The 25,705-nt window shown below is 50.7% G+C and overlaps 4 protein-coding genes across 4 annotated transcripts; 1 reads left to right on the top strand and 3 right to left on the bottom strand.

Annotated features, from left to right (window-relative positions):
- Window positions 1-6,136: 6,136 nt before the first annotated feature.
- Window positions 6,137-6,853, top strand: H6S33_012516 (uncharacterized protein; the record flags this gene model as incomplete). Its single annotated transcript, XM_044843875.1, has 1 exon — window positions 6,137-6,853. The coding sequence occupies one exon, from the start codon at window positions 6,137-6,139 to the stop codon at window positions 6,851-6,853; it is 717 nt and encodes a 238-aa protein (XP_044695165.1).
- A 5,126-nt stretch (window positions 6,854-11,979) lies between these two features.
- Window positions 11,980-13,556, bottom strand: H6S33_012515 (uncharacterized protein; the record flags this gene model as incomplete). Its single annotated transcript, XM_044843874.1, has 3 exons — window positions 11,980-12,093; window positions 12,169-13,420; window positions 13,504-13,556. The coding sequence occupies 3 exons, from the start codon at window positions 13,554-13,556 to the stop codon at window positions 11,980-11,982; spliced, it is 1,419 nt and encodes a 472-aa protein (XP_044695164.1).
- A 514-nt stretch (window positions 13,557-14,070) lies between these two features.
- Window positions 14,071-16,494, bottom strand: H6S33_012514 (uncharacterized protein; the record flags this gene model as incomplete). Its single annotated transcript, XM_044843873.1, has 6 exons — window positions 14,071-14,331; window positions 14,397-14,491; window positions 14,597-14,822; window positions 14,972-15,145; window positions 15,201-15,869; window positions 15,922-16,494. The coding sequence occupies 6 exons, from the start codon at window positions 16,492-16,494 to the stop codon at window positions 14,071-14,073; spliced, it is 1,998 nt and encodes a 665-aa protein (XP_044695163.1).
- Window positions 16,495-25,034: 8,540 nt separating this feature from the next.
- On the bottom strand, window positions 25,035-25,502 carry H6S33_012513 (uncharacterized protein; the record flags this gene model as incomplete). Its single annotated transcript, XM_044843872.1, has 1 exon — window positions 25,035-25,502. The coding sequence occupies one exon, from the start codon at window positions 25,500-25,502 to the stop codon at window positions 25,035-25,037; it is 468 nt and encodes a 155-aa protein (XP_044695162.1).
- Between the last annotated feature and the right edge of the window lie 203 nt (window positions 25,503-25,705).

Raw genomic sequence — 25,705 nt, 5'->3', positions numbered from 1 at the left:
GGCGGAGATATTTCAAGAAGAAGTTGGAAAGGCAGCAGAAGGATCTGTTGGCTACGATATCCCAGCAGTTCCGATTTCCGGCCGCCTCTCCCCCTTCTACTTCCACCAGGGCTCGAGAACCAAAGGCACCACCACCTTCCAAGTTCCAGGGCAAGGCGGAGCAAGTGGAGACCTTTATCCGGCAATGTGAGAACGTCTTCTCCATTGAGAGTCTATCCTTTACCTCTGAGGAGGTTAAGATCCGGTATGCAGGCAACTTGATGGAAGGCGAGGCAGCGATCCGATGGTATGAGGCATACCACAATTCAATTGATCAAGCCTCCGCCAACCGTCTTGCTGGAATACCGGTGCAGTTGGATCAGAGATGGAAGCGCTGGGATTCCTTTGTGGATGCTTTTAGAGCTGCCTTCGGTGAAGCCATCTCTCGAGATGATGCTGTAGCCCAATGGAATACCCTTACCCACACAGCCCGAGGAGGAATTGATCTCTTCCTGAATACTATTATTCAGCTGATGTGGAAGACTGGCTATGAGGGTCAGTTGGTGGATGACAAGATCCATAACTCCCTCCTCCCGGACCTAGGCATGAGTTGGGCTCTTTTCAACCCTAAGCCAAAGTCCTTGATGGAGCGGATAGCTGCTCTAAGAGAATTAGGGCATACCCATGAGAGGTACCAAGGGATGGCAGCTGAGAAAGCGCACCCTCGGACCAAGAAAGATCCTCCCGCTCAGAAGGACCAGCAGCCTAAGAGGAAAAGAGAAGCTGCGAGCTCCTCCGGACCTCAGAAGACTCCAGGACCTAAAGACAAAGCGGTGGAACTGAAGGGTATCCCGGGGGATATTCTAGAAGAAAGAAGGAAAGCAGAAGTATGCTTGAAGGTATGACCTTCCGGTACTCCCTATTGGTAGAGTGCATAGACTGACTTGTGCAATAGTGCGGCAAGTCCAGACACAAATGGACCGATTGTTGGTCAAAGGAACCTACTGTTGTCCGAGTGGCAGCAGTGAGAGTACAAAAGCGGAAAAGAGGGAATGGCAAGTCCAACTCTCAGAAGAAGGCTAAAGTGGCTGCTGTAGTAGCAGAGGATCCACTTGTTGTACTCCCGGAGGTTACAGAAGATTTTGTTTTGCAGCCTGAGCAAGACTCGGACAATGAAATCCTCTGGTAGAAAAGTGTCTGTTTGAGTTTATGTTTACTAGTTTTCTTTTTATTTGGGTTTTCCGGTTTCTATGTGTCTCTTGAATAAATTATGATTGTGTTTCCGCCTATTTGATTGCTCCAAGCACTCTGAGGATGGGTTTAAGACCCGAAACAGCTGGTCTGTCAGTGCTCTACCAAAGTTACATTTGTTACCAAGACACTTCCAAAACCGCTGCTAAAAAGACTACTACACAATACATCTGCTATATTACTACTTGGGAATAGAACCAAAGGATCTTTGATCTTAGTAGTGCCCGAAGCTATTAGCTATGTTGAAAAGACAAAGAGAAACGAGTCCGGAAACCGCTGTTAAGCAGAGAAGGTTGGAACAGAGGCTTCCCTCCTTACCAGTACATGGAAAAAGACCTATACTGAAGGCAGGACTGTCATGGACGGTCAAAGGAAAAGATGAAGGCGCCCAAGGATCTTTCCTGTTTGACACCGGTTGTACAGGAGCTATCCTCAACCAGAGTTTTGTCAGGAAACATGGAATTCCCTTAGTGCGGCGGGATCAACCTCTGACAATGTTTGATGCTCAAGGAGATGTCATGATGGGAGGAGGCGAGTATTACACTCACCCGGTCCGCATGACTATGGGAGATCATAAAGAGACACTCCGATGGGAGGTGGCTACACTGGAGGAAGGAATGACCGGTTACCTGCCAATTAGTTGGGCTAGGAAACATAATCCGGACATCAATTGGGAACTCAACACCATGAGCTGGAGAAGTGACTACTGCAAGCAGAATTGTCTCCCAGCGGCCACCAAGATTGAACTGATCTCTCCATATCAAATGTTGGAAGAAGAAGAGACAGTCTATCAATTGGTTGGTTCAGTATGGCATGATGAGGACGGAGGTGATATTGCTGAGAAAATACACCACCTATACCGGGATTGGGCTGATGTGTTCAGTCAAGAGAAGATTGAGGAAATGCCGCCGCATTCCCATAATGATTTGAAAATAAAACTCTTGCCTGGCACCGCTCCCCCATTTGGCCCGCTGTACCCATGTTCCGCTCCAGAGTTGAAGGCCCTCCGAGAGTACCTGGACAAAGAATTGTCTTCAGGAAAGATCTCTAGATCTAATAGCCCTGCTGCGGCGCCCATACTGTTCATTCCTAAGAAGGATGGGACATTGCGGATTTGTGTGGACTATAGAGGATTGAACAAGGTCACTGTCAAGGACAAGTACCCGCTGCCTATCATGAGTGAGCTCAGAGACAGGTTGTTCAAGGCCAAGATCTTCACAAAGATAGACCTGAAGAACGGCTTCAATTTGATCAGGATAGCAGAAGGTGATGAGTGGAAAACCGCTTTCAGAACCCGCTATGGACTGTATCAGTATAATGTGATGCCGTTTGGTCTATGCAACGCTCCCTCCGCCTTCCAGGCAATGATCAATGATGTGCTAAAGGAACTACTGGATGAAGGAGTGGTTGTCTATATCGACGACATCCTCATCTACTCGGAGACTGAGAAAGAACATGAGCTATTGGTCAAGAAGGTACTACAGAAGCTTAGGGAAGCTAAGCTCTGTGCCTCGATCAGTAAGACATCCTTCCATGTCCGAGAAGTAGAATACCTAGGCTATCACATCTCGGAAGAAGGAGTATCTATGTCAGAAGACAAGGTGGAGGCAGTTAAGGAATGGCCGGTCCCTGAGAATATCAAGGCAGTACAGGCATTCCTCGGATTTGCAAACTTCTATCGCCGCTTCATTGAAGGCTTCAGTAAGGTTTGCAAGCCATTAACTGACCTCCTACAAAAAGATAAGAAATGGTATTGGACGGCAGCACATGAGCAGGCCTTTGAAGAACTCAAAAGGCTGTTCACAAGCGCTCCAATCCTCCTTCATTTTGACCCTAGTAGGAGAACGGTGGTTGAGACAGATGCCAGTGATTTTGCCAAGGGAGCGGTGCTCTCTCAGTATGGGGATGATGGGAAGCTACATCCGGTGGCATTCTATTCTAAGAAGTTCTCCCCTGCTGAGATCAACTATGACATTCATGATAAGGAAATGGGAGCTATTGTAGCCTCTTTCCGGGAATGGGAACACATGCTCAAATCTTGTGAGCAAGAAATCACGGTTTTTACAGACCACAAGAACTTGGAGTACTTTAATTCTACCAAGGTTCTCACTAGGCGGCAAGCTAGATGGTCTGAAGACCTCGCAGGCTACAATTTCAAAGTTGTCTACAGACCGGGGGAAAAGAATGGCAAGACTGATGTGCTATCTAGGCGCTGGGATCACCGCCTTGGAGAGGGAGGTGAAACTCTGCAGCCGGAGCCACAGATCTTTTTTAGGCCAGGTCAATTGGTTTTGGATCCTGCAAAGCTAGCGGCTGTCAGGGTGAATCAATTGCAGAATACATTCTTGGAGCGCCTATATGCGGCTGCTAAAGAGGATAGTTTCTGGCAGGAATTGCACCGCTCCCTGGTTGAAAGGAAACCAAATTTGGACCAGAACTTGTCGGTCAAGAACGGCCTCCTCTTCTACAAGAATAGATGGTATATACCCAAAGATAAGAAGCTTCAGATGGAAATACTGTCCGATACCCATGACTCTAAGGTGGCTGGTCATTTTGGCCAATTTAAGACACTTGAGCGGGTGAAAAACAACTTCTTTTGGCCCAACATGGATAAGGATGTTGAGGAATATGTCCGGAGCTGTGACAGCTGCCAGAGGAATAAGACCTCAAGACACAAGAAGTTTGGTATGCTCCAACCGTTGGAGATACCCTATCGGCCATGGACTTCCATCTCTATGGACTTCATTGTGGGATTACCGGAATCTAGTGGGTTTACAAAGATCTGGGTAATAGTGGACCGTTTTTCGAAAATGGCACACTACATCCCTCTTCCTACCCTCAATAAAACGGAAGATTTGGCTAAGTTGTTCTTGAAGGAAGTTTGGAGACTCCATGGTTTACCTGATGACATAGTCTCGGACAGAGATAGCAGGTTCATCTCTCACTTTTGGCAATCTCTCATGAGCCTCCTCAATGTGAAGCTGAAGATGTCCACATCTTTCCACCCCCAAACGGACGGTCAAACAGAAAGAGTTAACCAGACCCTGGAACATTACTTGCGGAGTTATTGTTCATATCAACAGGATGACTGGGCAGAGCTGTTGCCTTTGGCAGAGTATGCATATAACTCGGCGGTCTCTGAGTCTACCAAAGTATCGGCTTTTTATGCCAACTATGGATACGAACCCAGGACCAACTGGCCGGCCCCAAAGGAAGGAGTACAATGGAACAATCCAGCGAGCGAGGTCATGATATCTCAATGGGAATCTATCTGGCAGGCTATGAACGCCAGCCTGGGTAAAGCTAGATTAAGGATGGCCCGGTGGTATGATGCTCATGCCCTGGCACCACCTGAAATCAAGCCCGGAGATGAAGTTATGTTGGACCGGCGCAATGTGCAAACAAAGCGGCCTTTGGGAAAACTGGATCAGAAGAAGATGGGACCCTTTAAGGTCTTAGAAGCTATTGGTACCCGTGCCTACAAGCTCTCTCTTCCCCCCCAGATGGGAATCCACCCGGTCTTTCATGTCTCTCTCCTAGAACCCTACAGAGCACCGGAAGATCCTGAGAGAAGAGTTCCCCCACCGGAACCCGAAGAGGTTGAGGGAGAACAGAACTGGGTTGTCCGAGAGGTAGCTGATAGCCGGGTCAATAAGAAGAGAAGACGAGTGGAATATCTAGTGCTGTGGGAAGGTTATGAGAACGAGGATGCTACATGGGAACCTTGGGAGCATCTCAAGAAGAGTGCTGAAGAAGCCCTTCGGGATTTCCATATGAGGTATCCTAAGAAACCCAAGGACAAGCGGATTGTTGGGATGTAGATTTGTTCCTTTGGGTTTTCATTTCCTTGCATATCACGGAGTTTCTTGTCATATAGATTGGATGGTAATAGAATGGTTATAGATCTCGGAGACCAAGATCCTGGAAGAGGGGAGTGGTGTAACGGAGCCATTTCAACTGTCTGGTGTATGAGTACACACAGGGCCCGGTTACATGCTGAGAGTTATTGTTAGAAGCCAGTTGCACGGTGATATGCAAGTACCGGCAGTGTGGTTAGCTACCAGCTGTTAGAGTAACTACATTCCGGGCGCTAGGAAGGGGATCTATTCATGGAAGCAATGACTGACGAGTCTATGCCTTGCCAGTGTCTAGAAGACCGGCCAGAGTGAAGCTCTGATTGTCCGGTGATCCACTGTATCCTCGGAGCATTGTAAGTCCACCTGAAGGGCAGGGACTATGCTAGTGAAGTCTACAATAAGCGAAAGCTCTACAGCAATGATTAAGCTTACACCTGAGCGGCAGCTCATTCATGCAGGTCCTCGGTTGTGTGGCAACCAAGGCTGCAGGTGTTACAAAGGCTTTGACTAAGGGTGGTTGCCTTGGGTATCGGAAGCACCTGCTGACGCTTAGAGAAAAGCGGGGTAGCGGTGGTATTGTTTCCGGTACTGAGGGAAGGCCCACCGGAACTTAGTAAAGGAATTAGGAGCAGACAATAGAGGCCTTCGGAGTATAAGTACTCAGGTTCATTCTCGCCCTTCAGTCCGATTCTCTCGAGTCTTCATCAGAAAGAAAAACCAAGTTCTTATCGGTAGCAGAGCCCTTAAAGATTATTGAGTTCTAGCGATAGTATCTTTGAATAATCTGCAACCTGATTGTCTATCTTGCACGGCCGTCTCTATTCTATACCAATCTATTTCTCTTAGAAAGGACCCCCGTTACACCGTGCTAAGAAGCCGGCTGCGACGGCTGCTGCGGAGTACACCAGTGGACAAGCGTTTGTGCGAGAACGCGGATCGGAATCTGAGATGGATTTCGATGAGGATTTTTAAAAGGGGACTCTGATGAGTCAGGTCAGGAGTATCCCCAGATTGCTATGTTATCACTGACGGAAAACAATAAAAAAAATATGAAAAGAAAAAGGCAGGAAGGGAGAGCGTCCCAACCGGAGAAAAAACAGAAGATTTTGGAGGAACCTATTCACGGCCCTCGACCTATCGTTAATCAGTTCCTTTGTTTTGCGGAAAAATGTTTACCTTGTAAGGTGTTGTTGGATACTGGTGCAACCGGTCCTGTTTTGTCTGCTGTTTTTGTTGATAGTTTTGAGGTCCCGAAGGTGAAACGAGACGTCCCGGCCCGGGTATTTGGATTTACGGGAGAAGTTATGAAGGGCACGGGACACGCCTTTACACAATCATTAATTATAATGTCAAGGGGGCATCAAACACAGTTGTCATTCGAGATCGCCCCTCTCCCACTTGGCATCGACGCAATATTACCGAACTGGTGGTTGAAAGAACACAAGCCGGTTATAGGGGCAAATGGGGAAGTTTCCTACGATGGTGAGAACTGCAAGAGTCGATGCTTCACTGACAAGGAACCTCAAATAGAAATGGACGAGGGAGTATTGGACGATCCGGAGGCCCAATTCATCGGTAGCATCTGCCTTTTGGAAGATGAATCGGTCAACCTCCGTGAAACTCTTCCCTCTTGGCTCCATGGGTTCCTTAAAGTCTTCTTACCATCAGAAGCAGACAAGTTACCACCGCATCGATCCTACGACCATGCGATAGATCTCGAACCAGGGAAGCAACCCCCATGGGGACCCGTTTACTCCCTATCCTAAGTCGAACTGAAAGTGCTTCGGGAGTACCTGGACAAAATGTTGCGATTGGGAAAGATTAGGCCGAGCAAATCCCCGGCAGGAGCCCCAATTCTATTTGTGAAGAAGAAGGACGGTAGTTTACAACTTTGCGTTGACTACCGTGGACTTAACCGCGTGTCCATTAAGAACAGGTATCCGTTACCACTTATGGAAGAACTACGAGATCGAGTGGCAGGCGCGGTTATCTTCTCGAAGATTGACCTGAAGGAAGGTTACAACCTCATCAGGATCAAAGACGGCGACGAGTGGAAGACAGCATTCCGTACGCGGTACGGGCATTTTGAGTACCTCGTCATGCCTTTTGGGCTGGCAAATGCGCCGGCGACCTTCCAGAATATGATGAATGATGCGCTGAGGGAATTCTTGGATCAAGGTGTAGTAGTATACCTTGATGATATCCTAATATATAGCAAGTCTCGAGAGGAACACAGGGAGCTGGTCGGCAAAGTACTTAGCAGGCTACAAGAATACAACCTGGTCGCCAACCCGAAGAAATCGTTCTTCGAGCTCACCGAAATCGAGTTCCTCGGGTACATCCTTGCCCCAGCAGGCGTCACCATGGCACTGGATAAGGTTATGTCTGTTACGAATTGGCAAGCCCCGCGCAGCGTTAAGGAAGTACAGATCTTTATGGGCTTTGCCAACTTCTACAGAAGATTTATCCACAATTTCTCCGGGGTCTGTAAACCCATTACCGATTGTCTCAGGGGTGATGCTAAGAACTTTGTCTGGTCTATGACGGCCCAAGCAGCCTTCGAAAAACTCAAAACCCTGTTTACGTCCGCGCCGATCTTGGTACACTTCTCTCCAGATCGCCAGACTATCGTGGAAACGGACGCAAGTGATTTTGCTATTGCCGCAATTCTATCCCAGGTTATTGACGGAAAGACTCACCCTGTTGCCTTTTATTCTCGAAAGCTTAACCCAGCGGAACTTAATTACGACGTTTGGGATAAGGAGATGCTAGGAATTGTGTCAGCCTTCAAGCAATGGCGTCACTACCTCGAAGGACCTAGCCAAACGGTTCTCGTCTATACGGATCACAAGAACTTAGAGTACTTCTCTACCACTAAGGTTCTTAACCGACGACAGGCAAGGTGGGCTGAGTCTTTGGCGGAATTTGACTTTAAGATTATTTACCGCCCGGGAACCAAAAATGGGAAGGCAGATGCACTATCGCGACGGCCGGAGTACCGTCCTGAAGGGGGAGGCACGCTTGGGAAACAGCCGATAGACAGGTTCTTTAAGCCCGGGCAGTTGGCGGAGGAAGAGTTTGTGGTATCAGCGGTGTCGCTTGCCTCCAAGGGAGTGATCGACTGGTCTAAGAATTTTCTGGATCATGTCAGGCAGGCGGCATCGGGAGACCCGATATGGGTAGGAATGAGAGAGAGAGTTAAGCAAGGGGAGAAGCTGGGGGAATTGAAGGATATTGCCGAGAAAGACGGGCTACTCTTCTATAAGAACCGACTCTACATCCCGGCAGACGACCGTATCAAGATCCGAATCGCACAGGCAGAACACGACTCGAAAGTGGCAGGACACTTTGGACAAGATAAGACACTGGAACTCATCACGCGTAACTTCTATTGGCCAAAAATGAACGAGTGGATTGATGACTACGTTCGGTCATGTGACGAGTGCCAGCGCAACAAACTCAGCCGCCACAAGAAATATGGCGCGCTTCTTCCACTGTCCACACCACATTCTGTCTGGCAATCGATATCAATGGACTTTGTCGTACAGTTACCGGAATCAAAGGGATACAATCAAATCTGGGTAGTAGTCGATAGATTCTCGAAGATGTCTCTCTTCATTCCCCTGGTAGCAGAAACGACCGCGCAGGATTTAGCGAAGATATTCCTCGGTCAAATCTGGCGACTCCATGGGCTGCCTCTCGATATAGTTTCCGACAGGGACGCCAAGTTTACTTCAAGTTTTTGGGCATCCCTTATGGAATTGTTGGATGTGAGGATAAGAATGAGTACGGCTTTCCACCCTCAGACCGATGGGCAAACAGAGCGAGTTAACCAAACCCTCGAGCACTACTTACGAGCGTTCTGCAACTACGAACAAGATGATTGGGCAGAGCTACTCCCGTTGGCGGAGTATGCTTACAACAACTCGGTTACCACCGCCACGGGTCAATCTCCGTTCTATACCAATTACGGTTATAACCCAGCCGACGGAAGCCGAAGTGGTCAACCCAACCAGTGACCTGTACGCGCACTTCATCCGAGGAGTTCATGATTCCGCTCTGGCTCGCTTAACAGATACCAGGGAGAAGATGGGGAAATACTACGATCGGAAAAGGGACGAACCGCCTAACTTCAAGGAAGGAGACATGGTTATGCTCAATGCGACCAACATCAAGACTCGTCGCTCTACCAAGAAACTCGATCATAAGAAACTCGGCCCGTTCAAAATTGTCCGACTAGCCGGTAAACGAGCCTGCGAACTGGAACTGCCACCGCAAGTCAAAATCCATAACGTGTTCCATATTGAACTCTTGGAACGTTACCGACAGAGCGGTATCCCAGGTCGTGAACAACGTCCCCCAACTCCCGAAGTTGTCGATAAAGACGGAGAGGTTCTGTACGAAGTGGAAAGTGTTGTGGGAAGTAGGAAAAGCAGGAGAGGATTAGTGGAATACCTGGTGAAATGGCGGGGCTACTCGATGAGCGACTGCACTTACCAAGTCATGGACGTTATGAACGAAGACGTACTTGATCTAGTCCGCGACTTTCATCGAAGGAACCCCAAGGCTGTGAAGGACCAACGCCTGAGACTATAGAGGTACCCCACGGGGCTAAGTCCTTCCCCTCCACAGACACCACGGGTGATATGTGGAGCAGGTTTACTGGAACCATAGTCTGTCAGAAGATGTCCCGAGACGTGACACCCTGGAAGGGGGGTAAGCTGTTACGGGCATGCCAAGCATTTACGGAGTGAGAGAAAGGCTAGTAGATACCCCTATACCCTTTAATACTAATGGCAACACCACTATCAACTCCGGTTCGCACCTACGAGGTACGGTGCGATCAATATTCGACCAAATGCGGAGTTGCGGTTTTCCTAGTTAAAAAACACGTTTTCGACCCCAATAATAACCTCCGGAGCGTCAAACCGCCGGAGGGGAGTGTTTTGGTACCGGTGGATATATGAGGGACAGCTGGAATCAATCGGATCGAAGATCGGACCGCTCGGAGCGAATCGGCGCAAGCTGCCAGCCGACCGAGTACCTATCGGCGGTACCTGTGGGCATGAGAGGACTCTGCTATGTGGGAAAGCGATGTGGGAAGAGGCCTGAGTAGGTAGCCTTGCCGTCCGAGACCTCCGAATAGCCGACACTGACGATTATCCACCAGACGGCCGATGGAGAAGAAACATCGATCGGGAAACGTGCATTAGAGTGGATAAATAGGTTGAGGGGTTTTAGTGGATTTAGGAGTTTGGGTTACGGACTTAGGAGTTAAATGTTCTTGCTTGTTTTTCAGGGTCTCGGGCATGCCCCGAGTGCATTCTGTATTATTAGTAGACTGGGTCCTCGAGACATAAGCGAGGGATGTAAATACTGTGTCATTCACTGACTAGCCAAACCATCATCGGCGAAATCAGAGTCTTAACAATATAAATCGTTGATACGCGAGTTACAACTTTATTTGACTATACTTTTTGAATTACTTTACTCTATCGTGACTTCGAACTCTACCTGAACTATTACGTCGAAGACGGTCGAATCCTATACGCTAACTCTAGTGAATCTTTGTTGATAACGTAGCTCGCGGGGCCCGTATCGGATCAAGGAGATTCATACTCGACGTTGACTGAAGAGACCTTGGAGACTTCTACCTTTGTAGCTGTTAGCCGAACTCTGAGCTCTGCGTAGTGTACTCTTGCGGTCTGGTACGCATCCCTCACATGAACCTGAGTACTTATACTCCGAAGGCTTCTATTCTCTGCTCCTAACTCCTTACTAAGTTCCGGTGGGCCTTCCCTCAGTACCGGAAACAATACCACCGCTACCCCGCTTTTCTCTAAGCGTCAGCAGGTGTTTTCCGATACCCAAGGCAACCACCCTTAGTCAAAGCCTTTGTAACACCTGCAGCCTTGGTTGCCACACAACCGAGGACCTGCATGAATGAGCTGCCGCTCAGGTGTAAGCTTAATCATTGCTGTAGAGCTTTCGCTTATTGTAGACTTCCCTAGCATAGTCCCTGCCCTTCGGCGGACTTACAATGCTCAGAGGATGCGGTGGATCACCGGACAATCAGAGCTTCACTCTGGCCGGTCTTCTAGACACTGGCGAGGCATAGACTCGTCAGTCATTGCTCCCATGAATAGATCCCCTTCCTAGCGCCCGGAATGTAGTTACTCTAACAGCTGGTAGCTAACCACACTGTGTAACGGCAGTTATACGTTTCGGTTATGCGAAGTGTCAGAGTATGTAAAGGAAGGATTGCGCAGTGTGTGTGTGTGGGATTTGTTAAGCGAGTTTCTATTATGTTCTTTCTGTTTCTGTTATGTGAGGGTATGAGTCAGCATTGGGATAGGGTATGGATATATAAGGGGGGGGCGTTGTCTCGTGATTTCTTGTTTCTCTTTCTTTCTCTTTTCTCTTTACGCAACCTCTGTACTTTACAGCCACGAATACTATTTGGTTTGCGCTACGTCATAGGGTTTACCCGGTATACTAAACCAGGTACAACCATCCATAGTCCATAGTCCACAGTCCCCGTTCTTGCCTTAGGTGTACCCTTCGGCCCCATAGTCCATAGTCCACGAACTTCCTACATCCAAGTCTTCGCCTCGGTTGTATTCCTTGGCTTCATAGTTCCTACGCCCACAGTCCCCGTTACACACTGCCGGTACTTGCATATCACCGTGCAACTGGCTTCTAACAATAACTCTCAGCATGTAACCGGGCCCTGTGTGTACTCATACACCAGACAGTTGAACTGGCTCCGTTACACCAGTCCCCTCTTCCAGGATCTTGGTCTCCGAGATCTATAACCATTCTATTACCATTCATTCTATATGACAAGGAACTCCGTGATATACAAAGGAAAATGAAAACCCAAAGGAAAAATCTACACCCCAACAATCCGCTTGTCCTTGGGTTTCTTAGGATACCTCATATGGAAATCTCGAAGGGCTTCTTCAGCACTCTTCTTGAGATGTTCCCAAGGTTCCCACGTAGCATCCTCGTTTTCATAACCTTCCCACAGCACTAGGTATTCCACTCATCTCCGCTTTTTATTGACTCGGCTATCAGCTACCTCTCGGACAACCCAGTTCTGTTCTCCTTCAATCTCTTCGGCTTCCGGTGGTGGAACTCTTCTCTCAGGATCTACCGGTGCTCTGTAAGGTTCCAGAAGAGAGACATGAAAGACCGGGTGGATTCCCATTTGGGGAGGAAGAGAGAGCTTGTAGGCACGGGTACCAATAGCTTCTAAGACCTTGAAGGGTCCCATCTTCTTCTGATCCAATTTTCCCAAAGGCCGCTTTGTTTGCACATTGCGCCGGTCCAACATTACTTCATCTCCGGGCTTGATTTCAGGCGGTGCCAGGGTATGAGCATCATACCACCGGGCCATCCTTAATCTAGCTTTACCCAAGCTGGCATTCATAGCCTGCCAGATAGATTCCCATTGAGATATCATGACCTCGCTCGCTGGATTGTTCCATTCTACTCCTTCCTTTGGGGCCGGCCAATTGGTCCTGGGTTCATAACCATAGTTGGCATAGAAAGCCGATACTTTGGTAGACTCAGAGACCGCCGAGTTATATGCATACTCTGCCAAAGGCAAGAGTTCTGCCCAGTCATCCTGTTGATATGAACAATAACTCCGCAAGTAATGTTCCAGGGTCTGGTTAACTCTTTCTGTTTGACCGTCCGTTTGTGGGTGGAAAGATGTGGACATCTTCAGCTTCACATTGAGGAGACTCATGAGAGATTGCCAAAAGTGAGAAATGAACCTGCTATCTCTGTCCGAGACTATGTCATCAGGTAAACCATGGAGTCTCCAAACTTCCTTCAAGAACAGCTTAGCCAAATCTTCCGTTTTATTGAGGGTAGGAAGAGGGATGTAGTGTGCCATCTTCGAAAAGCGGTCCACTATTACCCAGATCTTTGTAAACCCACTAGATTCCGGTAATCCCACAATGAAGTCCATAGAGATGGAAGTCCATGGCCGATAGGGTATCTCCAACGGTTGGAGCATACCAAACTTCTTGTGTCTTGAGGTCTTATTCCTCTGGCAGCTATCACAGCTCCGGACATATTCCTCAACATCCTTATCCATGTTGGGCCAAAAGAAGTTGTTTTTCACCCGCTCTAGTGTCTTGAATTGGCCAAAATGACCAGCCACCTTAGAGTCATGGGTATCGGCCAGTATCTCCATCTGAAGCTTCTTGTCTTTGGGTATATACCATCTATTTTTGTAGAAGATAAGACCGTTCTTGACCGACAAGTTCTGGTCCAAATTTGGTTTCCTTTCAACCAGGGAGCGGTGCAGTTCCTGCCAGAAACTATCCTCTTTACATCAGCAAACCCGCAACCTCCGCCAGACGCTCTGGACGCTCGAGGTGCCCAGGGCGCTCGGTAGACAAACTGCCTCTCCAGAGAAGCAGCAGAGCGTTCCTGGCGCTCCCTGGCGCTTAGCATTCCGCCCTGGCGCGCACTAGGCTACTCGCGCGCCCTGGCGCGCACTAGCCCTCCCAACGCGCCCCGACAGTGATACGCTTACCCCGACGCAATGCTCTCTCGCCTGACGCTCTCTCGACGGAATGTTCTCTCGCCTGAGACTACTACCTATCTCCTGGACGCTCCTGGAGCTCTCGCGACGCCTCAGGAAGCGTTTTGTCCGCTCCTGAACCTCTCTGACGACTCCTGGGCATATCACTAATGCTTCTGGAGCACTCCCGACTGCTCCAGCGGCGCCCGACGCACCGCATTTTACCTTTCAGCGCCATGTTTTTACCAGGCATACTACTCTTTGCTTTAGTAGGCACTGCTTTGCAGAGCATCCAAAACCGTGATTCTATTACTAAATACTAACACTACAAGCGTCTTGAAATCGCCAATCGAATATAATACAGGTATATAGGTATCTCTCCAAAGCACTCGCCGCTGCTCTCCAAAGCACTCGCCATTGCGCTCCAAAGCACTCGCCGGTGCCCTACAGATCCTTTTCCTCCTCCCCTCCCTCGCGATCCTCATCTTCATCCTCCTCGCCTTCCTCTTCCGCTTCAATGCCCCGAAGTTGAGCCTGAACCACCTCTTCCTGGCCGCCACCGTTGTCGGAGATATCCCCTGGAGCACTCGGGGGTGCTCTCCGAGCATTCCGGAATGCCGCAAGATCCGCCGCTAACGCTTCGTCGTCCTCGCTAAATCCATCTTCCGGTATCACCTCAATAGTGATACCCTTCTTCTCTCGTATCTATCAAGGTTAGCCTCCGTATGCAGAAGAGCGCTCCGCCATTGTAGCACCCATCTATAGCATACCTTCTCCCGGAGGTTATCCTTGATCACCTCCAACGTTGCCTCCTGATTCTGCCTACTCCTCCCCTTCCATGTGTTGCTCATCCTGTTGAACGTTTCTACTCGTGTGCAATGTCAGCGCGCGAATCCACTATAGCTCTGGGAGCATCTGTTACTGCTCTCAAAGCACTCGCTATAGCTGTAAGGGGATCAGGGATGCTTACTGACAACACTCTCATTCTGTGACTGGAAATGGTCAGGCTTCACGTATGTTCCCGTTGACCATGCCCGAATGCCATGCCAAATTGCAGTGGATATCAGGCAAATAAATGTAGGGGTAATCCGCTCTAGGAACTCGGGGTCTTTTACCCCTCGCATCCTGACCCCATCAAAGTATTTATAGTACAATATGTCGATAATCTCTGGCGCAAGAAACCGTAGACGGTAGGTCTAGTATCTGTTAGCAGCGTTCGCGAGTGCTCTCCAAGCATTCCGGGTGTCCGGGTGCTCTCCGAGCATTGACACCCGAGTGCTCTCTGGTCATTGACACCCGAGTGCTCTCTTAGCACCCCCGGGTGCTCTCTAGGGATTGATCATACCTCGTAATGCTGCGCAGGGCTCAAGAAGCGATCATTCTTTAAAAGATACTCTACTTGAGCAGCCCTCGCCTCAGGACTCGAGAGCTTTCCAAGCCCATAGATGGTCGAATCCGCCAGGCGCCCTTTAACCTCGTGCATCAAGTGCGAACGGACTCGGGAGTGTAGACTTCTGACCTATCGTTGTCAATTACGCTTCCAGAGCACTCGTCAACGTTTCAAGGGCATTCACCTGTTTGATAACGACCTCGTCCAGATCTACCGCACATCCCACCCTGCGACTGGCAGCTGCCCACATGTTCACTACCAGTACCGAAAGCCTCGCTGCAGGTGGAAAAGGCTCATGTAGAAGAGTGTGGTCCCCGATTAGCGTGCTGCACTCCTTCTCAATCCTCTGAGCCTGCATTGAGAGAACGTTTGCACTCCTCGAGCTAGGTAACAAGGATCTCTGAGATAGGTTGCTCGCATGAATGTTAACAGTGCTCTCAAAGCGGTCGTCAGTGCTATCGGGAATACTACTAACCTCGCTTTCTGCTATAGGAGCATTTCCTTCCCTAATAGACGACGAAAGCTGTGCAATATCGTAGACTCTTGGTTGCGCTTCTGGTAAATATACCTGAGGGCTTGAGGGAATCCGGGGACTGCTCATAGAGCTCTCGCCAACGCCCTCAAAAGGCGGGGAGGAACGATAGGGGCGGTAAGTAGGTGAGGACTCCCCGTATCGAGAGCGCAATGAGGAAAGATCGATATGGCGCGTCGAAGAGCTGTAATCATGATAATAAACAGGTTCAGAAGGCCTAGACTGTGTGGGTATTGGCGGTGCTCTCTGGGATGCATTCTGGCTGGGTGCCGAAGTGGGAGCTGCTCTCCGTACTACCTTTGCACCCGGACGTGCTCCCCTCTAAATCGTTAGCGTTTTGTCCTTAACATTAATGGGTGGGATGGAGTCGAACCTGTACCACATCCACCGACACGTCGGAGGAAGCAATAACCTCCGCTACCGCTCCGGTTGGTCTCCTCCGAGCATTGCCCAGTGCTCTGGCAGTAGTCGGCTGCACTGTACGAGGCCTCTTCCCCGTACTCTGGGATCTCTGCTGAGTGGAGGCTTGAGGTTCTTCCGACTCCTCCGGGTCGTCCAGGTTCTCCTCAGAGCTCTCCTGGGCGTTCTCTGGGGAGTCATCATACTCCGAGTGGCTGGTATCGGCGGTTTCCTCCACCTCTGGCACATCCTCCTGATGCTCCTGCACTTCAACGCTGTCAGTATTGCCATCGGGGAGATGGAATTCTACCCTTCTAGGGCTGCTTCTTCCAGTGGATGTGTCGGTAGAACACAGAAGCCCTTTACGCGCTATTGGGGCGGTTGTCGACTGACTACTCCGAGTGTGGGCTGGCAGTGGAGTCAATGGTCGGCAAGGTATCTCAGACTCGTCAGTCAGTAAATCTTCATGTTCTTCAGGTCGTCTTGGGAGTCGTGGGCGCTTTGGGGCAAGAGGTGCTGAACCGGAGGAGCGCTTGGTGGGAGCCATTCTGATGGCTAGCAGGAATATCCTCAGTGCTCTAGGAGCACTCGCGGTATCTTTGATTAGAAATCAATTCTTGGCGAGAAAATTTGCGCCGCTAATCAAGAAGAATTTGCACGGCTAATCCTCCTACGGCAGGGATCCGCTCAACCGCATCATTTGTAATCACTCGTTTTACTGCACTTTGCACTTTCTGAAGCAATACCGAGTGCTCTGAGAGCAATCTAGGAGTTTGACTCGACTCTGAAATAAAAGCAATGCAATTACGACACGGAATAATCTAATCTAATCTAATCTCATCTAATCTCATCTAATCTCATCTAATACGACAAAACACATCCATTGATATATGCTCGCAAGACAAAGGAAATCCAAAACATCAAATCGTACAGCACCTCCATCTCAGTAGCACTCGCGAGTGCTCAGAGAGCACTCCATACTGCTATTCAAAAACCCATCAATTCATATATGCTCGCAAGACAAAGGAAATCCAAAACATAAAATCGTACCGCACCTCCTCCATCTCAGTAGCAGTCGCGAGTGCTCAGAGAGCAATCTGTACAGCTTTTCAAAGGTTAGTAGTGAGAAATCCGCAGGAAGAGTGGTGAGAGACTATACCAAAGGAGACTAATGATGCCCACCACCATCACCACCACCACCGCCTCCACCGCCTCCAGCTGGCCCACCACCTCCACCACCACCACCACCACCGCCTCCACCACCGCCTCCAGAAGGTCCACCACCACCACCACCACCACCACCGCCCGGAGGTCCGCCCGGAGGAGGAGGAGGAGGAGGAGGAGGAGGAGGAGGTCCGCCCGGAGGAGGATTACCACCACCACCACCACCACCACCGCCGCCCGGAGGAGGATTACCACCACCACCACCACCACCACCACCACCGCCCGGAGGAGGATTGCCACCACCACCACCACCACCACCACCGCCTCCAGCAGCAGCCGCGAGTGCGTCAGCAGCTCTCTTTGCTGCTATCCCGGCAGGCGTCCAGATTACTCCCTGTGCAAAGTTTGCGTCAGCAACCCCTACACCCAGAGGATACTTCCTCAGGTATTTGGGGTCTAAGTCGTCGATAGCATCCTGCTGTCTATCGCGACGTCTAACAAGAGTCTGGATTAGCCTTTGATTACTGGCATCAGTTCTGGGCAAATATACCCTCAGTCCTTTAGCATTTATGCGGTGATTTCCCTCCTCGTAATCAGAGTCCTCTGCTGGAATATCGATCGTGGTGTAATCGTCTTCCTCGATATGAGGGAATGCTCGTGTCAGCGGCGGTGTTTCAGCACCACCCAAATTAGCACCCGCGCCCGCTCTGTGGAGTACCGCCAGTATCCTCCGAGGCCTGCCAACGCTATTCTTCAACCAACCCTCGACCTCTTCCGAATCAGTGATCTGCACCTCCATCGGCCGAACAGGAGGATTGGATGCCGGTGGAACATTATCGAGTGCTCCCCAGATACTCCTGATTGCTCTGCCGGGTGGGGTGTGCTTCAGGATCAAATTGCAGAGCCCTGGAAACGTTATCTTGGTCAGAACTCCAATGAACGAATTCTGATTTCGTCGATGGTTCCAGTCATAGATAGGGGGCGGGGCAACCCTGGAGAATGCTCCTAGAGCATCCGGGTCTACCACCGTAACCATTATGGAAGGTCTATCGAGATCTGCGGACACTGGGTCCCGTTTACGCTTCTTAGAGCGTTGGGCGGGCAGACCACCGTCCTCATCATCATCGCTATCGTCAGCAACTTCTTTATACTCGCGATTTCCCTGCCCCCTCGATAGCTTTTCCTTCTGCCCAACATCACCGATGAGCCACTTCAAAGCGTCCGCGAGTGCTCTGCGGGTTGCGGAATCGCCTCCGTTCCACATAGGCAGGAAACCACGGAGAGGGCGTATGTTCAACACATGGAGGCATAGAGCATCGAACGCTGCTGCTCCGGAAACGGTTTTGTTGACCCAACCGGTGTTCTGCATCTCCGCTTTGAGGCTGTTGCGGATGTTAGTGTACAATTTAGGGAGGTTGATCAAACCTAAAGCCATCTTTGCTTTGTTTGCCTCAGTCATTCTGCCGGGGTATCGGGCTTGAGAGATTGGGGATGATGCTTCTGGAGCACTGGCGTATGTTACCTGAGCACGCGAGGGAGTTTCTGGGGCACGATCTCTGCGGCTTTGCCTCTGCTCTGCCGGTGGAGGGGAACTAGGTATTGGTAGCCGACGGCGACGTCGGGATTGAGAGCTCTGTGAAGCACTGGCGACTGCTTCTGGAGCAGGGGCACCAACTGGGAGTACGGTTCTACGGACAGGGGCCGACGGTTGTGGCGGCGAGCTGCCCAATTCTGGGGAAGTGCTGGAGACTCGTTGAAGTGCTCGTCCTCCTTGGGGTTTTGGGCCTGCTGCTGGGCCTGCTGCTGTCCCTGCTGCTGGTCGCTTTGCGGAGTGTGTTGCTGGGCCTGCTGGGCCTGCTGCTGTGCCTGCTGCGGAACGTTCGCTGTCGGACTCGGCTTCAGATTGCACTGATTCCCACTCTTTTGGGAAGAGTCTCGAGTGCCGAGTGGGCGGTGACGAGTGCTGAGGGGGCGGTGACGAGTGCTGTCGGGAGCTTGAAACCACTCGGGGATGCTTCCGGGAAGACGACGACTGCGGCGGGGGTGTCTCTTCTATCTCTTCTGGGATAGGCTGGAGGCTTTTCTGCTCTTTGCGAGACGAGGAAGGGGAGGACTTCTCGTTCTTCTTCTGCTCCTTCTTCTTCTCCTTCTTCTCCTTCTTCTTCTCCTTCTTCTTCTCCTTCCTTTCCTTCCTTCGGCGTTTTTTGCTATCTGATTCGTCGGTGTCTGGATCGCGATCTCGCTTCTTCTGTGAGCGCTCTGGAGTGCCCTGAGGGGAGGATGAAGGCTATAGTGAATATGTGATGAGTATGGTTCTGAAAGCAATAGGATTAAGGAGGATATACCATCTTATATATGATCGCTAGGTGTGCAGCTTGAAAGCTTGAACTTGAAACGAAACTTGAAACTTCAAGTTGAAGCCTAAACTTGAAACGTGAGCTGAATGCGCTTTCAAGAGGTATCTTGAAAGCTTAGATAGCAGGGAGGGGCTTGAAGTGATAGGTAGCGCTGGAAGATGGTTAGGAAGCTCTCACGATCTGGAAGGAGGAGAAGGGTGCTCTTATACCGAATACAATCAGCTATTCCAGGGCTCATCATGCTTCCGAGAGCACCCCCGTGTGCTATACGAGCATCCTCGGGTGCTGTACGAGCATCCTCGGGTGCTGTACGAGCACCCCCGGGCGCTCCCACCAGTGCTGCATATGGTGCTCCAAGCCGTGCTGAATGTTTGCTCCAATACATGACGTAGATCAATGCTCTAGGCGCACTCGAAGATTCTACTCTGGAGGTTTGATTCAATTGAATGACGTAGATGAATGCTCTAGGCGTACTCGGGAATGCTCTGACGGTAGTACCAACAGTGGTGTCGATTGGATTCCTATGTTGGGTTGGTGTTTGTGTTCTTGTTGGTGTCGGGGCTCTGTGCGCTATGAAGCTGAGTCGGAGAGTGTGTATCCTCTGAGCGCATATCCGATATTAGTATCGAATTTGGCGGTGAGAATGGTCTCTCCATGATCTGAATAGCATCCGCGAGTGCTCAGAGAGAGAGAGCGAATGCTGAGAGGGTAGAACGGAGCATCGTTGGCGGCATGATTGTGGTGATTGTTGTTTCTTCTCGTTGTATGCTTGTGTTTGTGTTTGCATTATTCCGTTGGAGATGTATGACGTCAAAATCAGCCTCGCTATGGTGGAGGTGCGAGCGCAAGGCTCACAATCACTTGGCGAGCGCTCTGCAGCGAGCACTCTGTAGAGCACTCTGCACAACCGCTTGGCGGCGAGAGCCTCATTGGATGACAAATCGTTCGTAGAGCACTCTGCACCGCCTGCAGGAAAGAGCCTCCGCCTTGGCAGACTGCAAATTCTCGAGTCCAATGAAATCGTCTTGCCCTTTTTGCAGCAAGAGGTACAGCTCCTCCGCGAATTTTGACAGACATCTTCGAACGATCCATCCTTTGGAAGCAGATGAATGGCTGGGAAATCAATATTCACTGCTGGAGCACGATCAACCTGCAGAGACCCCCGACAACACTGACGAGAGCCCAGAGAGCATTCCCGATTACTATTCAGACACGCATTACGATTCAGAGTCGGACATTTTCGACCAAGATTCGGGTAACAATTCGGACCTCGAATCCGAATCATATTTCGTGATGGAAGAGGCAGATGGCGATTCAAATGGGCATAGTAGGGCATCTACGACAGTTTACGAGGGTGCTGGGGAGCCACTTTACCGCTCGGAGGACTACGACGAGTGCTCACAGAGCCTTCTCCAATACCCATGGCACCCATTCCGGTCAGCATACGAGTTCAGAATAGCACGCTATTTCACACTGTCCAAAGCCTCACAGGGGAACATCGACAGCTTCTTTCTACACGCTCCGCCGAGTAGTGGCGAGTGCTCCTACAGCACTGGGCGGGGTTTTATCAAGAGGTTGGAGGAAATGAACGATATACTGGGAAAGGCGAGCTGGAATCATTCGGAGGTGGATATTGGGGGGGAGAAGATCTCTTACTACTACCGGGATCCAATGGTAGTCGTCCGATATCTTCTAGGGCAACGTGCCTTCCGGGAGTCATTGGTGTATTCGCCCGTGGTGGAGCATAATGAATTCGGCGAGCGAATGTACGGGGAAATGCATACAGGAGATTGGTGGTGGGAGATACAGGTCCGTAAACTTCACCCTGTCAACTTGAGGTGCTCTATGAGCAGTCGATGATGCTACAGGAGCAGTCGCTAATGTCTTCTCGACAGAATACGTTACCGGAGGGGTCCACTGTCGTACCAATTATCTGCGCGTCGGATGGCACACATCTGACAAATTTCAGCGGGGACAAGAAAGCCTGGCCAATCTATCTTACCATCGGGAACATCAAGTCGTCGGTGCGCAACAAGCCCACAGGGCATTCATTCATTCTCCTAGGGCTGCTACCAGTGCCACCGAAGCTCGGAAAGAATACAACACTCGCTAATTCCGTTTTAAGACGTCAGAGTCAAATGGCACTGCATCGTGCCCTTGGGGAGATCTTTCAAAGCATTCGCGAGTGCTCTCAGGAGGGCGAGCTAATCAAATGCGCCGACGGCTACGAACGACTATGCTTTCCGGTGCTCTCGGGCTGGATCGCCGATCAACCCGAGCATTCAAACTTGCAAAACATTAGCACTAGTGCTTGCCCGAGATGCGAGGTGGAGTTTCACAATCTTGGGAGCACTCGTCGAAGCTCTATGCGCAATCACGAGGACTACAGGGAGAGGGTACAGCTATTTGGCGAGAACCCGGGCAATCTAGAACCGGTAGAATACCTTGTTGGGAGATCCGTCAAAACACTCTTCAATGCTTTCTGGGGTATGCCGAGGGTTAATCCGTACGATCTCAATAAACCGGACATACTGCACAATATTTACCTGGGGATGTTGAAGCACATGATGGAGTGGATTCAGGGTTTCTTGAAGAAGCATCATCGATTGGAGGAATTCGACAAAGCTTGGGCTTCGATTGCGCCTTACCCTGGACTAGCAGTACCAAACAAGGCATATCGTTCTACCACCCAATGGCAAGGGAAAGAGATGCGGAATCTGGGGCGGGTCGTTCTAGGAGCACTCGCGGCTGCTCTGAGAAACCCGGGAGTGGCTGTCAGGAGCGACTTCGCAAAAGCTTTGAAATGCGTTCGAAGCCTAATAGACTTCCACTTAATGGCGCAATATGGGAGTCATACAACGAGCACACTGGACTATATGGAGAGCTATCTCGAGGATTTCCATAAACACAAGGATATCTTTTTAGAATTCAGGGCGTACAAGAAGACGTTAAAGGATGCGAGAGATCGAACGAAAGCAATTAGTGGCTCCCAGAGCACCCAGCGAGGCTTGGAGGAGATCCGGGAGATTCGGGAAAGATCGCACTTCAACTTCATCAAATTGCACGTCTTAATGCACTACCGGGAGCACGTTGAGCGCTTTGGTAGCATTCCTCAATACTCCACGGACGTCAGCGAGCTTGCCCATGTACGGCAGGTAAAAGAAGCTTACAGAGCGTCCAACAAGGTTGATGCTGCGACGCAGATACTGGACTATGGAGGGAGGCGATTGGCGTTAGAGATTCGAATTCTGAATCTGAAAGACATCGTCGGAGGTTCTGAGAGCACTGACGACATCCTCTGGAGCCATCGGGATAACCTCAAGGAGTTGCTCGACATTTTCAAGATCGAGGACCGCAAGAAAACGCCAAATGAACGCTCAATAGTAGAAAGCGGACTGCCCCTGAAGCGTCTTTGCAACCCCTCCGCGAAATCGGAAAGACTTTTCAACGTGGCAGACGGACTGCAAATGAGCCATCTCACGCTATATCGCCTGATAAAGGAGTATGCCGAGGATGCGGGATGCTCTCAGAGCTTTGCCGGAAGCTCTGAGAGCATGTTGGAGCGCCGGGTGGAGGTTTTCACATGCTTGCAGGTTCCGATACCAATCTTCCAAAGGCCTGACGTATACGAGGTTCACAACATCAGGTGTACGGGAACAGCATCTTTTAGGAAGGGGAAAATAAGAAAGGATTGGGCATGGGTATCGGTAGGTTCCTCAGAGCAGTGGGGAGTGTTTCGGGGACGCTTACCAGGACGTGTGGAGGCTCTGTTCAAGGTGCGGGATAGCACAGGGCGCGCACATAGACTATGTGTAGTTGAGCTGCTTGAGGCGAAGGATCGTGGTATCGCTGATAGCTCACATGGGCTGCTGAAGGTCTGTAGGAGGAGGAGGAAGAGGATGTGGGTCGTGAATATTCGGAGTATATTAGGAATGGCCCATTTGTTCGAGGTGGATGCTGGCAATTGGCTGGTAAATACTAGGATAGATTTGCGTACGTGGAATGAATTCAGTTGAATGCTGTAAAGCATTCCCGAGTGCTATGCAGTGATGTGAGAGGATCACCGAGTGCTATGCAGTGATGTGAGAGGCTTACCGGGTGCTATCCAGTGAGAGCATTACCGAGTGCTATCCAGTGATGTGAGAGGATTACCGAGTGCTATCTAGTGATGTGAGAGGATTACCGAGTGCTATCCAGTGATATGAGAGGAATACCGAGTGCTATCCAGTGATATGAGAGGAATACCGGGTGCTATTCAGTGAATGCTCTGAGGGCAGTGGCGAGTGCTCTACGAGTGGAATGTTAGACCCAATAGGACCGTCTAATTCAAAATTCGTGTCGTTCTGCTAGTACGCATGCGGATTGGAAGAGGGAGGTGAGTATCGGCCGCTCAGTATCTGAGTCTGACTATCCAGCAAGCCAGCTCCAGGAGGGCGCGGTAGGCAGGCATTGGTCTTCCGACCAGTAAAGTCATCCTGCACCTTTTTCCAGTCCATGTTTGCTGCTTATGCATGGACATTGAGCTTTTCAGACGAGCCGTACCATGGCCTCAACCTCAAGGCTTATGCCTTTCACGAATCGACAGATACATACACGTTCGTCAAAGGTTTGGTAGCCATCTCCAGTATACACGACAGTGCTCGTATCAGTATTCCACGACTGACCGTTCAGCGGCGTGAAGAATAGCCACGTGAGATATCGTTTGAGGGACCGGCGATGCCTACCTTGCCTTTGAAGAAAGCGTATCGATTCATATGGGTCTAAGTGGGGGGTGTCCCACCTTGAATAGTATTATTAAAGATGTTTCCGCAGCTCTACGAGCATTGGTCAGTGCTATGGAAGCATTCGTGGTGCTCTCCGGACGTGAGCAATATCTCTTGGCAGTGCCTGGAAAAACTCATTGACGAAGAGTGTCTTGGCGTGGGCGATATGCTCTGGCGGTGCCTGGCGAGCAGCTCGTTGAGAATGCTCTCCTGGCGCAGATAGTACTGACGAGTGCTCTCTAGGCGTGAGCGATATGCTCTGGCAGCGCCTGGCGAGCAGCTCGTTGTGATTTGATCTCCTGGCGCAGATATTACTGACGAGTGCTGTCAGGGCGCTGACGCTGTCTCCTGGCGGGCCCCGACACGTCCGTGATTCGTTGCCAGTCCCTGGGCGGAAACTCATTAGTTGATCGTTCTTCAGACGCAGGAGGCATACCCAGGCGTGTCATGGCGGAGAGAGCATCGCCGGGTGCTCTCAGGACGAGCACCATATCGCCTGGAGGTGCATGACGCGTGAAAGTGCACGACGCGCCTAGAGAAGATTGCGGAGAGAGCATTGCTGGGTGCTCTATGGATGTAGGTGATATCGCTCAGAGTACTCTGTAGACAGTAGCATTAGCGAGTGCAAAGAAGCTCATTAGGGAGTACGAATATGCTGCTCTGACAGCGGACTGCTTGGAGCGAGTGCTCTGCTTGGATCGAGTGCTCTGCTGGAGCGAGTGCTCGAGTTGCAGTCGTGAAAAGCTCTCTTCTCTGACGTGGTCAGATGATTGGCACTGCGCTCTGGCGGAGTGTATAGACGATTATGCGCCCTGGTGCTGCCAGACAGAGAACATACTGCTCTGGGGGCGTCGGGCGCGGATGCTAGGATCGCCTGGCGCGAGCACCCTGCTGTGGCGACGCCTGGCGCGAGCACCCTGCTGTGGCGACGCCTGGCGCGAGCACCCTGCTGTGGCGACGCCTGGCGCGAGCACCCTGCTGTGGCGACGCCTGGCGCGAGCACCCTGCTGTGGCGACGCCTGGCGCGAGCACCCTGCTGTGGCGACGCCTGGCGTGAGGACCCTGCTGTGGCGACGCCTGGCGTGAGGACCCTGCCCTGGCGACGCCTGGCACGAGCACTCTGCCTTGGCGGCGCCTGGCGTGCCTGGCGCCCAGGGCGTAGGCGCTGCGCCCTGAGGAATAGCAGAGTTTGCTGATGTAGCGGCGGCATATAGGCGCTCTAAGAATGTATTCTGCAATTGGTTCACCCTGACAGCCGCTGTTACGGGCATGCCAAGCATTTACGGAAGTGAGAGAAAAGGCTAGTAGATACCCCAATACCCTCTGTACGCTAATGTCATCTCTGGACCGCACTCGCGGAGTGTGGTGCGACCAATATACGATCAAAACACGGAGTCATAAAAAATACGTTTTCGACCCCAATAATAACCCCCGGAGCGTCAAACTGCCGGAGGGGAGTGCTTTTGGACCGGTG

Source organism: Morchella sextelata (assembly GCF_020137385.1).
Source record: "Morchella sextelata strain SCLS chromosome Unknown scls_8, whole genome shotgun sequence".
NCBI lineage: Eukaryota > Fungi > Ascomycota > Pezizomycetes > Pezizales > Morchellaceae > Morchella > Morchella sextelata.
The sequence above is the reverse complement of the archived record's forward strand: the minus strand, read 5'-3'. Positions and strand labels throughout refer to the sequence as shown.